Consider the following 16,195-nt stretch of genomic DNA (forward strand, 5'->3'; position numbering starts at 1 on the left):
GGAGATAACCCAGAACTGGCAGTTTAGGGAAAAAACACATTGTTAACCAATGACCTGATTGTTTTCTGGGCAAGGAACATGACAGGGAATGACAGGCAGGGGTTGCTAATCCTCAACTCCACGAATTGTTAGCGAAGCCCAAACAATACTGGGAATAATAAATCTCTTTGGGAGCACACTGGGAATGGTCAGGGATTCGTCATCTGCCTGCCAGTGGATTTGGCAGCTCCTCCTGCATTGTCTTTCAAGGGACTCAAGTCAGCTTTGCAGAGGGACCTGCAGGAATCCTGTCAGCTTGCACTTGGTTCCTGGGTTTAATTTGATTAATTGCAGAATAAAGTCCTGGTCAGGTTTTCCCCTTTCACCCAGAACTCTCCGTTGTCCTGTCCACTAATTTTCATTCTCCTCCTCCTTCTGTTTTGTCTCTTCAGGGGGAAAACTGGCTATCCTGGATGTTTGAAAAATTGGTGATTGTCATGGTTTTTTATTTTATCTTATCTATAATCAACTCCATGGCCCAAAGCTATGCCAAGCGACTGCAACAGAAGATGTACTCGGAAGAAAAAACCAAATGAGCTCGGGAAAAAACCCTCAGGATGGGTTTTGGCAGACATGAGAAATGACACATCTTTTCACATGTTTAAAAATCAGCATTATTCAAAAGGGGGGGAAAATTTTTAACATCAATTTTCAACTCTTTAACAAGTTTTTTTTTCTTGTTTGATCTTGAAAGTAATTTGGATATTAGAGCAAAGGTTTCATTGGCAAACTTATAAATGTAAAGGTAAGGTGTAAATGCTTCACGAGTCTGGGTTGTGTTTTACAGGATGGACAATGGGATGTTAAATGCAGTTTAACACAAATGTTGTCCATCCAAATTACTTCCAAAACGGATGATTTCACACTCTCCATCTCCTGATTTAACTTCAGACTGACCTGAGGGTAACGTTTTTCTTCTGAAGGGTGGTTGGTTTGCTTTTCCCATAACTTCCAAGCCCATCAAAGTGTAAATAGCTGAGTACAGATTGGGTACAAACTGTTGCATGTCCCTCATGGTAAGGCTGTTCTGTCTGAATTCCTGGTGTCCCATTGCGCTGCACGTTGGAAAAGCCACCCTTTCCGACTTCATGGTTGATGTCAAATGCTGAAGCCAACATTTTTTATTCTGTATATTTAGAATGAAGTTAAGATAAAAACTTTATAAAGTCATCTTTGATCATTCCAGAATTTCTTGTGTCAGTCTTTTGAAGCTGTTTCTTTTCTTCTCTCACTTTTGGATGCTCTGTGCATGTTTTGCTCATCTTCCTGCACTAATGGTGCTCAAACCCTTTGTTCTTTTTGTTTTGTTCTTTTTTTTTTTGTTCTTTTTTCTTAAGAACTTCTTGCTTAGCAAAGGAAGGAGGAAGGCTGTGCTTTGCTTGAAGCACTGGTTAAATAGGTTAAATAGAGAACGAAATTGGTTATCCTAAATTCTGCTCAGGTGTTTGTCCCTGAGCCCAGAACTGTGGGCAGTGGAGAAGAGTGGGGGAAGAGTTAAGATTTGAGCTAAAAGCAGATTTTATGTCGACCCAGCAATGGTGCAGAGAGCTTTAGAGAACCTTTAACCTTATGCTTTTAAAGTCGGGTATTTTTAAAACCTTGTTATGATCAGTGTGTGTCAGTTGTGATGTACAGGAAGAGAATTGATATTCCAATGGCTCTTTTCCCTCTTTAGTGCTCAGCTCTCCCCTGCTGTACCTGCATTGCTGCTCTAATCACTCGTGAACGATTGTTTTTGGTTTTTATCCCAGGGTTGGTAAGCAGCAAGAATTAATTTGCTTTTCAATGAGGTGTCCCAGAGCAGCTCAGCTGCTGCTGGTGCTTAGCTCAGGCTGCTCTGAGCCCCAGGCTAGGGCAGGGCTGAGCCAGGGCTGTTGTGTCACCTGCCCGAGTGTCCTCTCCAGTGTCCTCTCTGTGCCAACGTCGTGCCATGCCCATGGCTGTACCATCCTGTCGGATAGCTTATCAGACTGATGTTGACTGTTGGATCTCATGGCAACAACAGTCGGTAGGCTGTCTGACATTTTGGTATCTCTCATCTGACCGTTGCTCATCCATCCCCAGCTGTTTCCATTGAGCATCAGCAGCGCATCAATGTCTGTGGTTGAGCTGGAATTGAGCTCAGAGGTTCTGAGGGGTTTTTTGCTGAGGTTCTGCAGAGCTGAAAGCTCCACCTGGGGGGAGGGAGGTTTGTGCTGAATTCTCTTGGCTGCACAGGGAGCTTCAGACAAGGGAGGCTCTGCATCCTGACTGCTCCGACAGATTCCATCCCAGTCTCTCAAAGTGCAGGATTGGGATGAGGGAGTTAAAGCACAAAGGCTGTTCAGCTGCTCCTGGTGAGTTTTAAAAGGTGAACAGGGTCTTCTAAATCTTTTCACTTTTTGCCCTAAATATGGCCTTGGTCAAAAATGTCACAAAGAACTTGTACAATTCTGTTTAGGATATTTTCATAACACATTTCATTTCTGTTTCTGGTTTTGAAACTTGTTCCAACTCCCACAGCTCTGTTTGGTACTTCACTTTTTCAGCCCACAGACCCCTAAGTGTTGCACTTGGTAAGAATCACCTCAGAGTTCCATTTCCCCTCCGTGGCTCAGTGACAGCCCTTGGCTGCTCTGCCCTGCTCTGGTGGCAGCTCTGTCACCTGAGGGACACAGGTATTCATTAACCTCTCACACTTCTGGGAGGGGATGGCATTGAAGCCATGCTGGGGTCTCTGTGTGCTCTCAGGACACTGTAACAACCAAAAGAGAAGAAAAAGCTTTTCCTAGAGCCTGAGCCAATAAACTGCACCTTTCTAAATGCTTTAGAGGTCTCAAAATTCTGCCTCTGGCCTGCTGGAAAACCACAAGGAAAACTGAAAGTTTTCTCCCACTTTTAGTTCAATATGTTTACATATATATACTGTGAAATATATATATCTATATCTATTGTTCTTCAGCTTGTGTTTCCATGTGTCCATTCCAATAAGCTCTGCTGTTATTTTGAAGCTTTCTAACACTATTTAAAGAAGGAATTGATCATTCTACCTGCTCAGCTGCTGAGAGATAAGACTTGGTAAAAGGTAAAAAAAAAAATAATAATAGAAGCAAAAGCGACACAAACATAATGAGATTTGCAATGGATAGTTTTATGTTTGCTTAAATAAAGAAATAACATTTCCCAGTGTTTATTTCAGCTGGATTGTTTCCATTCTCTGTACTGAACTCTCCTGGTAACACTGTGACATTTGCTGTCCCAAACATTCTCCAGTGTGCATGCAGAAGATTCAGCAGCAGTTGCATTTTGTGCCTTCAAAGAAAGCCTCAGCCTTTAGCATTTGACCTGCAAACATGGATTTTGCTCCCTTAGCCCAAAGTTTCCTTTTGTTGCACATATCTTCACTACACATTGGAAGTAGTCAGTTCAGTGTGTTAGAGACAAATCCAAAGGGAGCTCTTGCAAGAGGAACAGTCTTGGCACAGATCCCTGTTTTTATCTGCTGTTTCTTGCAGTTAGCACTAAATAAAGTATCTTTTTTTTTTTTTTCTGGGAATGACTAAAAATCACACGGAAGTAACAACCCTCTAAGAACAACTAATGACTTCAATGTGACAGAGATATATATTTTTTTAGTCTCATTATCAGTGGAACGAGGTCAGGTAGGGCTGCAGCTCCTCCTCCTCTGGGTTCTCTCCTTGTTTTCCTGCCTGCCATGTGGGTTGTGCCTCCCCACACCCCCCGGAGGGCACTGGAGCTGTCAGTGCAGCGATTGTTGGTGTAAGCAAAGCTCAGGTCAGCCCGGCCAGGTCAGGTCAGAGCGCCCAGTTCCAGCCTCACATCCATCAGCAGTCAGGGCACCTCCTGCTCGCTGTCCCTGCAGTTCCTCCCCTCTTGCCAATGTCACGCTGTGTTTCTGTTCAAGCAGCTCCCTCTGAACTCCCCCAGCTGCCTGTTCCTGCTAAAAGATTCTTGTCATTAACACTTGACAGGGGCTTAATGCTGTTCCAGAAAGTCCTTCCCCGCTGTGCTTTTGGGGTTCATTATTTAATTTGTTCGAATCAGCCTCCCTCTCACTGCAGGCACTGCTAAGTGCAAGCAAAACACTCTGGATGTTTCCCTGATTATCAAGGAGAAATATAAATATTAGTGAAGAAAATTGATGGCAGGTGTAAAGATAAGTGGGGATTGGAGTTCCTTGGAGGTAAAAGTAATCTGTTTTCTTTGGAGCACATGGTTAAAAAATACTTTGTAATCAGCAGTTAAAAGGCTGGATGTAATTATAGGTAAGGTAATTGAAATGACTCTTCTGAGATTTAAAATTCTGCCTTTTTGCTGTAAATTTGGTTGGGTTTTTTGAGGAGAAGGAGGAAAACCAGTAAGTACTTCACCCAGCTCTCTCCAGATCGCAGCCCTCGGTGGAGTGGAAATGGGAGAGGATCGTGCTGGGCAGGTGAGGGATCAGTGCTGGATCTCTGTAAGCTCAGGAGAGGGAGTGGAGCAAATTCCCTTCCCTGAAACACCCTCTGGTGCATTCAGAGAGCAGCGTAAATATTTGCAAATGCTCTTGCAAACTCCTTTTTAGAAGGATTGTGCTGAAAAGCTCAGAGCCTGCTGTGACTTTGCTAATTCGAGTGCCTAATTGAGAGCATGAAATGCTGGGATGATTTTCTTTCTCCATTTCACTCGTTTATTGGTGCATCCATGAAAGGCAGCAGAACATTGTTCTGGCAGAGGTGGCACAGGGAGGGGCTGGAATAACCTGGGGCAGTTGTCACAAGAGGGGAAGGAGCTCAAACACAATGTGGCACTGCTGTTATGTCACCTCCCAGGGACAAGGAGAATCCAGCAATCAGTGACTGCTTGGAACATGTTGGGAATTCAGGAAAAAAGTGGTATGTTGTCAAAAAATGTGATTATTGCCCCATCAGAATTAAAAGAGGCTGTTAAGGCCATTCAGCCTTTTGGTGATATCCAGGTGTGGTAAAACAAAGTGAGAACCTGTGGAATAGGCTCAGCTCAGGTTTAATTTGCTTTAACTCTGCCTTTTGTTATACCGAGGGGGTTTTATTAATTTATTATTATTATCATCCCTGCAATGAGTCAAAGAGCAGTGACTCCATTCGCATTAAACCAAAGGTCACCTTTCCTTCGAGCTCGTTTGAGGAGCTGCTCAGAGCTGGTGAGTTTGGCATCTTCCGTGTTCCAGGGAGTCACTCCCAGTTCGTTGTTCTGCTCCGAGCAGCTCCCGGGGTTGCCCGGGCAGTGGCAATGAGGAAACTGGCGGCGATTTCCTGATGAAGGGCGAGAGATAGGAGTTGTCAGCTCGGGCATTGTTCCTGCTCTGATAAGGGCGCTGCAGCCACACCCTGCTCCTGGAAACGGCTCCTGTAGCCCTGCAGAACGGGTTGGTGACTCTGACTGGCACCACCTGCAAGAAATTCTTAAGACAGCCGATGTATTTCCCAAAGGTTGTTCTGTCCACAGGAAATGACCTTGCGATGCCTCTTTCCTTCTGTGCTGTCAGGAAATAATCTGGCAGTTCTCTTGCAAGAGCTGCTGCTAATTAAAACACATCAATAGCTCATGGCTCACACTTTCAGGGACTGTGGCTTTCCTCAGACTGCATGTTTATTAGGATCTTTCCACCCTTGGATGGAAAAAACCAGGTTTATGTGCTCAGCACTGCTCAGAGAAAACACACATTTACAACATTGTGCAAACCTCACCACGGTCACAAAACCTCTCTGATCTGCTTTAAAACCTCACTGCTCTCAGGGCCTCGTTTGCTGCAGCTGTTTTCTGGAGAGCTCTTAACATTTAGGATATTTTCATAACAACACATTTCATTTCTCAGATTCCTGGATCTGTAGGTCTCTCCTCAGCCCAGCTGACCTCCTGTGACACAGTCAGTGCATTCCTGGGTGTTGTGTAAGGCTCGAGGTGGGGAGCAGCAAGGAAGAAACTTTTAAGATGCCTGAAGCTGGTAGTTACTTGAGGTCCAAGTAATGGACGCCAAAACCATTTTCAAAGCAGCATTTTGCTGCTGCAATTGGTGATTTAAATTGTTGGCTCCCTTAACTTCTGTACAAAGTGCCTCATGCACTTCTGCCTGTGATAAATCCCACTGCAGCCTCGGAGCACCAAATCCTCGTGGCTGCCCAGGTGTTTGTGGGAGAAGTGAGGCAATCCTTGGCAACAGATTTCAGTTGTGACTGAGAGATCCAAATTAGTGAATAAGGAAAGGGTTGAAGTGGTGTTTGGCAGAGCCTGAGAGTTCTTGCCTGAAACTGTCACTGCTGTCCCCTCCCTCGGGCCTTGGAGCTCTCATTGCCCTCGGTGTGGAGTGATTTTTGGCCGAGTTCAAGCCTGTTCCCTGCAGTTCTGTGCAGCCTGAAGAGGACCCCACGTGCTGAGGTTTCCTTCCTGATGTCACTGAAGAGCTCTCCTTTCACATCAGGTTTGTGTCTGGTTTTTATATAAAAATACTTCTCTGTGAAAATACTGGGTTTGAAGAGAAGCCTGACTAAATCTTTAGAGAGTGAAATAATGTGAAATGCTGAGCTGGTGGCTGGTAGGGAGGGAATGGAAGCTTTTTTCTTTGGAGAAGAGTATTTAATTGGATTTTTGTTCTTTGCTTGCCAAATTGATGGTTTTGACTGTTTTATAAATTGCATTAGATTTCTTCACCAAATTTGGCCTATAAAGGAGAGATTCACAACTTCAAATCACTGCATCAATCCAGTTTGACTTGACTCACAGTCAGGTAACACAGGCTGGAGCTGCTGAAGTGGGCTGGGGAGGAAATTTCCCAGTGTTTTCTTTGCAAGTGGCAGAAGGACAGGAGAGCCAGCAGCACTTCCATGGGAAGATGGATCCTTGAACTCAGGATTGTTCCAGGCCATCTGGAGCTCTGAATTAGTGCCCAGCTCTCACCATCCTCCCTGAGGATATTCCAGGGAGAACCACAGCTGCCCTTGCCAGCACAATCCAGGCAGGGTTTGATTCCACCTTCAGCCTGGGGGATGAGGCCACTTCCCTTTGGCTCCTTGGGCTCTGCTCTCCTGTCAATGATCCATTACATCTTGGAGACTGCTGGGCAGGAGTTCAAATTCAGTGCTGCCATCTGACCACAATGACACCATGCTCAGGCAACTGAAGTGTATTGCTGTGAGCCTTAAATAAACATGACATTGTCCATGTAACCAAATATGTACAATGATCATTTTTGCAGAATGCACCCATTTCAGTGCAAATCCAACACGGATTTGTTTCTCCTCATGTACAACCAGTGAAACAAAAGCTCAAACAATATTTATTCTGTCTTTCTTCTTTTGGTTTAACCAGTGGTTTATTCTAGTTTCTTCACTTGGTGCTTTTACTTTTAAAATAGGAATTTTGGCCTAGAGAGCACCCTCATTTTACTTACTTTAATTTTACAATGTAACATTTGAGATTTTTAAAAGTTTGGTTTTAAGACAAGGTTTCTAGCACCTAATTCACACAGATAAGTGTGACTCTCTTAGGAGTCACTGTTCGATTGAAAGGCTTGCATGAACATGGGATTAAAATTTACATTTCTTCCATGATCTTTATCACGGAACACATTTACTTTAAAAATCACCTTTATTGCCTGGCGAGCAGCTTCTCCAATCTCTTCTCTGAGGCCATTTCCACCTTTTCCTGTGGCTGGCAGCAGTATTTTTTTGGCCACCTCGCAGCCATCAGCAGCTGCTGGGAAAGGGTTAAGCGCTGCTTCAGGGCGGGGGTGAATCAGTGCCCCACCCGGGCAGGGGAAGTGGCCGTCTGGAGGGACAGGATTCCCACAATGTGAGCTCAGAAGGGACCATTGTGAGCCCCGCTTGGGCTGAAAGGGCCGGAAAGGCTCTGCGGTTCAAATTCAGGATTATCAGCTCCACTTCCAGGCCCGTTACAAGCTGTCCGGGCTGTGCCTCCGCAGCGTGGGCAGAGCTGGGGTAGGAAGGCAGGGCAGGAAGCGGCAGGGAATTTGCTGCCTTGGAAAAGCTGTGTCTGGGCTGCCCTTGAGGAAAGGCAGCAGCTCAGTTCCTTTTGGAAGTTTTTTGTGCTATATCGGATCCATGAATCACTTCCCTGATTCCTCTTGTGTCCAGCAGAAAGCAGACTTCCTTAAAGTACATTTGCTCCTATTTCCTTTTGGATGTTTGGGCTCTCATTTCATAATATTTATCCATACGAAATTTCTTAGCAAATGCAGAAAGTGAATGATTCATTCAATACCCTTTTGTACCTTAGTGTTTCTCAGTAGTGTTTCAACTGGTAATTTAAATATAACTCCCTCTTTTCATTTATTAAAGCCTGGTTGTTTTAGGAACCACAGATTTTTTTTTTCCATCATATATTTCTATCCTTCCTGTACTGGTACTGAGTTTAACTTTAAAAGCACCAATATCTATTTATGCCCAAATTAATAAATAGAATCTGTAACTACACCAGTGCCCTGTCAGTTGCCAAACACTTTTTGTGTTTAAAGGATTTTAGGTTATTAAAGGTTATTTTTATTCCTGGGTTGGATTTTGGTGGGTTTGTCTGTGGGTTGTTTTTGAGAGGGTAGGGTGAGGAGTTTTGTTGGCTTTTTGTGGTCAAATAAATGTTCTCCTATTCACGAAATGCCTGCTGCAGTTGGAGTCCTTGAATCAACTTCCAAGTGAGCTGCACCTGTCCATTCCAGTGAACAATGGTGAGCTTGGAGCATTGTTCCTGCTTTATGGACATCCTGTGGGGACTTTGCCTACAACAAGCAAGGTCAAGGCCACTGATTCTGCTCTTCCTGTCTCTGAGCCATTGGCTTGTGCTGACCTTTGATCCATCTCATTAATTTTAACTGTTAATGAAATAAAGGCCCTCTTCCAGGCTCTATTTACCTAATTAATTTTATTAATAACATCGAGAATTACTCTTCCACCTTTTAATGTAATTGGAAGTGATGAATATTTGATTGTAGCTATTCACTTCCTGTCACTTTGACCCTCTCCACATCCTGGGGAAAAAATAAAGGAATACCACCATAGATCAAAAAATGAAAGCTTGGTTTGGGAAAGGGTGTGAGAATTTTAGGACTGAAAAACACTCACAGGAAGAAGCTTAGGGATGCCTAAAACAATGCCTGTCACCCCCTGCTCCAGAGCAATGAGGGATTATAACAGCTAAAATTTGAATTTTTGCTTTGGCCTTAGACACTTTACCTGTGTTTCCTGACGTGGCACAAATTCTGCCAACAAACAAACAAAAAAACCCCAAAACCAAATATCCTGCTCCATTAGCTGGAAGTGCCATAAATATTAGATAATAAATATGAACCTACATCATTCCTAGGTGCACTAAGCACCTGCTGTGCTTGCTTCATGCTCAGAATGATGAATAGGGAGAGATAACATGAGGTTATTTCTGCAATAAAGTTATTTATTGCTATAGCAGTACAATGACCCGTTGCTCTCTTCCTTGTTTCTCAGAGAACTTACCTGTCCTTAGCCTTTTGAAAATCTCTTTTACCTGTTCAGTGAATGAAGAGGAGAAGGATTCCTGGGACTTGGCCATTTTTTCAGCCATGGAGTTACCTATTCTCATCTCTGATACTGGAAATTCTGTTTGGGATCTCTTGGAAGCACCAGGGGAATTTATTTCTGTGCTGCTGAACATCCTGTGCCTTTTGCAGGAGGCAGAAGCTCCCCATGGTCTCCTTTCCTGACCCTTTGTTCCTGCAAGCTTGAATTGCCTGTGTTGTTTGTCAGAATTTCTTGTGCAATCTTTCCTGCCGTTTCTTCTGTGAAAATACCCAAATTAGACAATGGTTGAAAGTGACAGAAAGGCAGCAGAAAATCCCTTTTGACCAACAGCAGGCCCCAGCTCTAAGATGCCAACTTTAGAATGAAAAGCTCAGAGGCTTGGAATGAAATGCTACTAAAAGCTGAAGGTGCATTGTGAAATTTGTTCATTTTTCAAGGGAAAAGTCCTTGAGACTGATTGAACTCTTTGATTTTTTGGCCTGGGGGATTATTTCTGTGGGAGAACGGTGTGAGATCATTGGGAGAATATTCCCAAAACTCTCCCTACCTTTAATGAAAATCTAACAGAGGCAGAAGAAAGCTCAGTGTTACAAGATAATATCTAATTCTACTGCACTATTTTATTTTATTTTATTTTAATTCAGTGTGTACCTTCCCAAGCCATTCTATCCCTTCCTCCTGCCAGGAGGGAGCTGCATCTTCCCAGGGCACCACCTTGTGGTTGTGGTAAAATGGTGCAAAAAAGAGCCAAATCCTTAAGCTGACTTTGGAAATTACAAAATGTCTTGTATTAATTATATTATATCAAATAAAGGCACTTATATCTGCAATCTACCAGCCATCCTCCTCGCAGATATGTTTAAATAATTGATTTGTTAATTAACTTCTAACTTAGAGGGAGAAGAACAGGAGTTGTGGTTTTCCTTAGTGCAATGGTCAGAAAAGGATGTAATTAATTATCACCTCTAATGTAAATTGAGAATGACATGAAAACAAAGAACTCTTCATCTTTCTTTTAAAAGATGGTTCAAAACGTTTGTTGTTTTGTCAAAATTAAGGTCCTTTAAATAGAATTTAATCTTGCTTTTCTTTAAGGGAGAGCACATTGTTGTATCTTGAATGGCAGCCAGATGGGCCTTGGATTAATAATTGTGATTCTCTAAATTTTTATCAATATTAAAGCATTCTTAGGGCAAAGTGTTATAATGAAAATTTGGAGGATCAGGAATGCCTTACTGCTGCAGTCAAGCACTTTTAATTTTTATCAAATATTAGTTCATGACAGTTTAATATTGAACTGCCAAAAATGATGTTCAGAGACAGCTACAGCATGTAGCAAATGTATTGAAAAATAGGAATTTATTACATATATTAAATAAGAATAATACCTGCCCATATATATTCAGTTCAGATTCTGTTCTTGCTATTCTAACACAAGCACACACTGCTCCTAAGACTGGAAAATAACTCCAGTCCAATAATTTACATACTTCAGGAAGTTGATGGAAGGTTTTCCAGCTTGGTTCTTTCAGAAAATCTCCATTTCAGACCATTTGAATAAAAAAATAAAATCAAAGATTGGTGTAACTGGAGATAACTTGTTCCAGGGTTGTGAAGCAGTCCAGGAAATCTTCCTCTTGGATTCCAAATTTTGTGTACTGGTGAATGTAGGCTCTGTGTGTTAAGAATGGGTCAGATATTAGAAATCAGTGAAGATGTTGGCAATTATTAGTGAACTATCAGCATAATTATTTTCACTTACTTGGAAGCAAACATATTCCAAGCCTTTCCTACGATGCTGTCGAGAGGTTTCAGCAGGAATTGGCTGTTACTGACCAGAGAGGCAGACTTTTCATACTTGTTAAATGCTCTGGGTGTTTTCCAGGCATTAAAAGCATCCTGAGGGTTTAGCCATGATGTGTATAAGGAGGGATCTCGGAAACTTCCTGTAGCAGAAACAGGACAGCCCTTTGGACAAAATCCAGACTTGATCCCTCTGTCCCCTAATCAATGCTCTCAGATCTGTTCAGGCCTGGGAAAATATCTGCAGAGTGGTCAGCCTGCTGAAAAGACAACCTTTAAACAGATTCTTTAGATTATCCAGAAGCACTCTGGTGTGGATACTTCAGCTGCCAGCAATGCTCATCACTCCAGAAACAGCTCAATAGATTTTCAGACATTATAGCCAAGAATTCCAGATATACAGCCTTGAGTCTCTTCCTCCTTCCCTGAAGGACTTCAGGAAACACTGAAGTCTGCTGGAAATACAGCAGCCCTGAGCAATCACACAATGGTTGTGGATAGTAAAATGTTTCTAAAGGGAATATTGACCTCAGGAGTCAAACATGTGCTCTTGGGGTTTTTCCACTTTGATCAGATATGGTTTCAAAGACAGCAGTGAGATGTGAAACCAGAATCCCTGAGTTTTTTCCCTCTTACCCAAGTCTACGCTGTGCACATCTTTTCCTCTCAGGATAACCAGGTTGGCAATGGAAGTGTTGAAGTGCAGAGGTTTGTTAGTGGAGGGGATGGAGGAGCCTGGATGTGGTGGTCGTACTTGCCAATCAATACCTTTGGGATTTGGGAAAAAAGGTAAAAAAGGAAGTTAATGTTTTGTGCAGATGCAGATGGGAACTATCTCTGTGCCCCCAACTGAGACCATGCTGCAGTTTGTAGCTGCTGCAGATTAATTAAGCAGCAATCACACCATTCCCAGAGAAAACCAGTGCTAATCCAGCAGGATTTGCCTGGTAGTCACTCTGCCAGAGAAAATGGATACCTGTTTCTATACTTAGCAAGCCTCAGCTCTCATTCCCTGCATAACTAGGAGCTGTAACTGAATTCTCCATGTAAATGATACGGGAGAGCTCAGCCTGATTTTTAGTAGTAGGTGTAAAAAGAAAAAGCAGAACCCACTATCCAAGGAATGTTCCAAATGAATTATGTGAATTAAGTGCACAGCCACAAACTGTTGTGTTGGTTTGCGTATTTTCAATAGTTATAATTAAGTGAGATGTCTGGAAGCAGAGCAGAAGCAATCTGGGAGCTGCTGGGGCAGCTGAGGGAATGGTGAAAGGAGCAGCTGGTTTTGTGGGGGCAAATTCCTGCTGAGAGTAGCAGCTCCTTTCTGAACTGGGAGCTCCACAAACATTCAGCTTTATTCCATCTGTAAAAAATAAATGTTTAAAGAGGGATGGAGACTGCAGGTGAGTGAATGGTGTTTCTTTACCTTCCTCCATTTTAGCATTAGCAATGAGCATCTGCCTGAGGTGTTTGATGAGGCCAGGCCAGCTGAAGGAGCTGTAAGGCAGGGAGTTCTCAGCCATCTGAGGGATGTTCCTCAGGCCCAACATCTTGAACTCGGGATGTGGAACCAATGTCTCCATTAAATCTCCTGAAAGGAGAAATCAAAGCTGCTCATGTTTGACAAAAATATTGCATAGAATAGCTAAAACATTAAAAGAGTGACTAAAGTTCAAAGATTTAGCAATTTCAAAGTCATGCAAGCTTGCTGCGTATTACCAAATTCTATACAGGGTGTTAGTATTTTATTTTACAAGTTAGACTTCCTCACTTCAGTCTGCCTCAAAATCTCAATGACTCTCTGCACTCCAGACAGATGTGAAAGTTTAGTTTTACAAGCAGTATGGGCAACTTTCTCCTATTCCTTAAAGGTACAAATGTCATCTGCTATTACTATCAAGTTGTCTGCTCGTCTCTTCTGCCTGAGCAAAACTCAAAACTCTCAGCTTGTTTCAGTTTATACAAACTTCTAACCCAAAGTGAAATGGGAAATTCAGTCCAACCTTATTGTGCTGCACAAATTTCCTCTGAAATGTAAATAGGTACAAAGGTGTCTGTGATCACTTGAAAAAGGAGAAACAGGATTCTGCTACAATAGTGGGATTGAACTTCTAAACTAGTTTTTTCCTGTCTTAAAACTTGGGATGTATCCAAATACTTGATACTGGAGACTGAAAAACTTCAATTCCCAGATGAACTGAGTCCAGCAAGGTATATGAGGATGCTTGGCTTTGGTACCTAGTGGGTTCCTGCTGTAGCCTGAGCTCCCTCCTGCTGGGTGAGTGGGCTGGAAAACACTGCCCAGCTGGTGTGCAATGACTTGATTCACATCCCTGAAGGAGATCTGCTTGATATTCATCAGCTGGGCACAGATCTTGTGGATGACATCATTTTCATGGACAAGGAGGGCATCTGATGACTGGTACAGATGGGACAGAGTCAAAACAGAGTTGTAGTTTTGAACAATGACCTGGAAGCAAACAAAAGACCACACACAAATAAGAGTCAATCAACTTAATCTCTTTCTAGTTTATAATCCTCTGGCTCCTGCGGTTTCCTCAGTTATGATTTAGGAAGTGATTCATTTTCTTTGCCAGAGTGCAGAAGGAGGTCAGGAGCTCAGAGCTTTTCCATGGAAAGAGGGCAAGACCTGTGAAAATCAGGTTATCAATCTCTCTCTGTACAAACATGCTGGAACAAATCTGCCTGGGAACTGATTATAACGCTGAGATAAAATCTTATCAAGAGATTTCTAGTTAGCTAACAGAGCTTCTTGTGAAACTGCATCACTTCAGCACTTAAATTATCAACAAGGTTTTTTGGTGAAAACTTTTTTGCAGTGTTACTGAGTTGCTTGAACTCCTTCAAAGTAAAATGAACCTAATTTCTAGTTTATTTCTGCTGTAGATATTTGGTTTAAAAGTAAACAGTGATTACAAACTTACAAACTCTACATAATTATAAGCTACAATGATAATAAAAAGGCAATATGACATTCACCTCCCCAGTGCCATAGGGCCAGATAACGTGGTTTAGTATGAATGAGCTTGGAAAAGCATCTCTCAAACACTGGGTCACAAATGCTCCCAGGCCTGACCCTGTGCCCCCAGCCATGCTCATTATGGTGACAAATCCCCCGAGTCGGTCACATTTCTCTGCTTCTTTCTGCAGCAGATTCATGATTGCTTCTTTGTGCCTGGGCCCATGAACAGAGTAACTGTGGGGTAACAGACAGAACAGCAAGACAGGGCAGGTTACATCGAAATAAAAGCAGAAAGGTGAACCTATTCATAAAGGAAATTTTCCTTTAACTCTCACAGCTGCTGTATTACCACTTCCAGGTAGTCTGAACAGCTCACCAACCTCCACAGTTCCCTCAGTGAAGCTTGAAGCTGTTCCTACCCGTTGGCCCAGTTGTTCCCAGATCCTTGCTTCTGACAGAAGTGGGAGTGGCTGCTGTATTTCCAGTGGCCAGACCTGGCAGCCATGGATAAGGTCTGGCTGATCACTTTGGGCTCCATGTCAACAAGCACAGCCCGGGCAACGGGTACTGCATGGGAAGGAAAACAAAACTGGGGAAAATGTGCCAATTTTTAGGTAAGATGGATGGACTTGGATGGATACAACATCCCAAGGTTATTCCTCCCACCCACATTAGCACAGGCACAGAAAGGATTTGGCCATGCCTTGATTTCTGCTGAAGCATTTAATTGTGCCAAACACAAATCTGAATTCAAGAGTCCACAGATCTCTCATGAAAGAAAGCACTTGATGTTGCTGTGTCCTGAAACCAGACCCTGAGTAGGAAAAGAAGCCCTTTAAAGCTGTACCTCCAGATTCCTCCTGGCAGAAGAACCTTTCCATGCAGGAATCATGGTAGGATTCGTTCTCCTTCTTGGAACACAACCCGTGGGTGCCACGGATGTCACTGCAGAGAGCACTGAACACCTCATGCCCAATCTGGTTCCCACACTGCCCGAGCTGCACTGTGACAATTGACATCCTTATTCACTTGGTATTTAAGCCTGAAAGAGAAAATTACTTGTTTTCTTACTTTTGCTTAGTAAAGCTGCATGGAAACAAGTAATTATAACCCAGTTACAGGGCTAGGATGCAAAAGCACAATAACAAAGTGCCGCATGCCTCTGGAAATCTTGAGCCAGTTTAAAACTGTAGCTGATTTCCAGCTGGGAACTGCACCAGCCTGACAGTATAGCCTGCTGAGGTGACAAAAGGATTCCCGGGAGAATTCCGCTTGTTTCCACCACACAGAGCCAACCGTTTGACTCCAGCCTGGTATGTTTTGACGTTTTCCCCCACTCGGCATTTTACAGCAGCTCTGCTTTCTCACTTTTCTGTTCTTCCACAGAAACAAGGTAATTTTATCTTATTTTTATTTTAAACTCGGTTATTCCGGGCTGCTGTTCCTCATTCCCATCCCAGCTATATTCCATTCCCGGGCCTGATTTCAGCGCTGCCGCCAGCCCGAGTGTCGCTACGAGACCGAGTCACTCCTCACGCGGAAAATAAACAAATATGTGAATTACATACAGGAAAGATTCCTGTCCGACTCGCGCGCGACACAGACTGTCCCGTGCCCGATTCTGTGTTTGGCAGCCCCGCTGGGCTCCCCGCGCCCTCAGCATCCCCTCAGGGAACGCCGCCATGTTCCCGGGGCGCCCACCCTCACTCCCGAGCCTCCTCCCCGAGCCCTTCTCCTCGACAGCCCGTGGCGCCGGTCCCGCTGCCCTGCCGGGATCCCGCTGTCGGTGCCGGTTTCACTTTTCCCCCCGACAGCCCCTCAGGGCTCCCCTCGTCCTCCCCTCACC

The 16,195-nt window shown here is 43.5% G+C and overlaps 2 protein-coding genes across 6 annotated transcripts in view; one reads left to right on the forward strand and one right to left on the reverse strand.

Annotated features, from left to right (window-relative positions):
• The window catches only part of VMP1 (vacuole membrane protein 1), a 58,887-nt gene extending 57,660 nt beyond the window's left edge, over positions 1-1,227 (forward strand). For all 4 annotated transcript variants that reach the window (XM_085078468.1, XM_085078470.1, XM_085078469.1 and 1 more), the window contains one exon: positions 432-1,227. In XM_085078468.1, coding sequence (XP_084934594.1) covers positions 432-575 — 144 coding nt within the window. In that variant the 3' untranslated portion in view covers positions 576-1,227. The remainder of the gene's footprint in view (positions 1-431) is intronic.
• TUBD1 (tubulin delta 1) lies at positions 949-16,156 on the reverse strand. 2 transcript variants are annotated; one of them, XR_014855742.1, is made up of 9 exons: positions 15,197-16,156; positions 14,769-14,916; positions 14,367-14,583; positions 13,605-13,836; positions 12,793-12,957; positions 12,003-12,134; positions 11,326-11,509; positions 11,054-11,237; positions 949-9,820 (listed from the first exon to the last, which is right to left on the reverse strand). XR_014855742.1 is itself a non-coding variant. In XM_085078467.1 (8 exons), exons 1-8 carry the CDS (start codon positions 15,366-15,368, stop codon positions 11,135-11,137), a joined length of 1,353 nt encoding a protein of 450 aa, XP_084934593.1. In that variant the 5' UTR covers positions 15,369-16,156; the 3' UTR covers positions 10,904-11,134. The 2 variants fall into 2 exon arrangements, 1 of the variants encoding a protein (XP_084934593.1); XM_085078467.1 differs by lacking the exon at positions 949-9,820 and having other exon boundaries at positions 10,904-11,237.
• Between the last annotated feature and the right edge of the window lie 39 nt (positions 16,157-16,195).

The sequence above is a fragment of the Lichenostomus cassidix genome, chromosome 19 (assembly GCF_008360975.1).
Source record: "Lichenostomus cassidix isolate B80296 chromosome 19, HeHo_3.0, whole genome shotgun sequence".
NCBI lineage: Eukaryota > Metazoa > Chordata > Aves > Passeriformes > Meliphagidae > Lichenostomus > Lichenostomus cassidix.

Bases quoted from the DNA above. Each gene is read 5' to 3' on its own strand.
- TUBD1 (XM_085078467.1), bottom strand. From the start codon at position 15,368: ATGTCAATTGTCACAGTGCAGCTCGGGCAGTGTGGGAACCAGATTGGG. The intron at 14,584-14,768 runs GTAGGAACAGCT...GTTACCCCACAG, and splicing joins GGGAACAACTGGGCCAACGG to TTACTCTGTTCATGGGCCCA. The intron at 11,238-11,325 runs GTAAGTGAAAAT...CTTAACACACAG, and splicing joins TGGAATATGTTTGCTTCCAA to AGCCTACATTCACCAGTACA.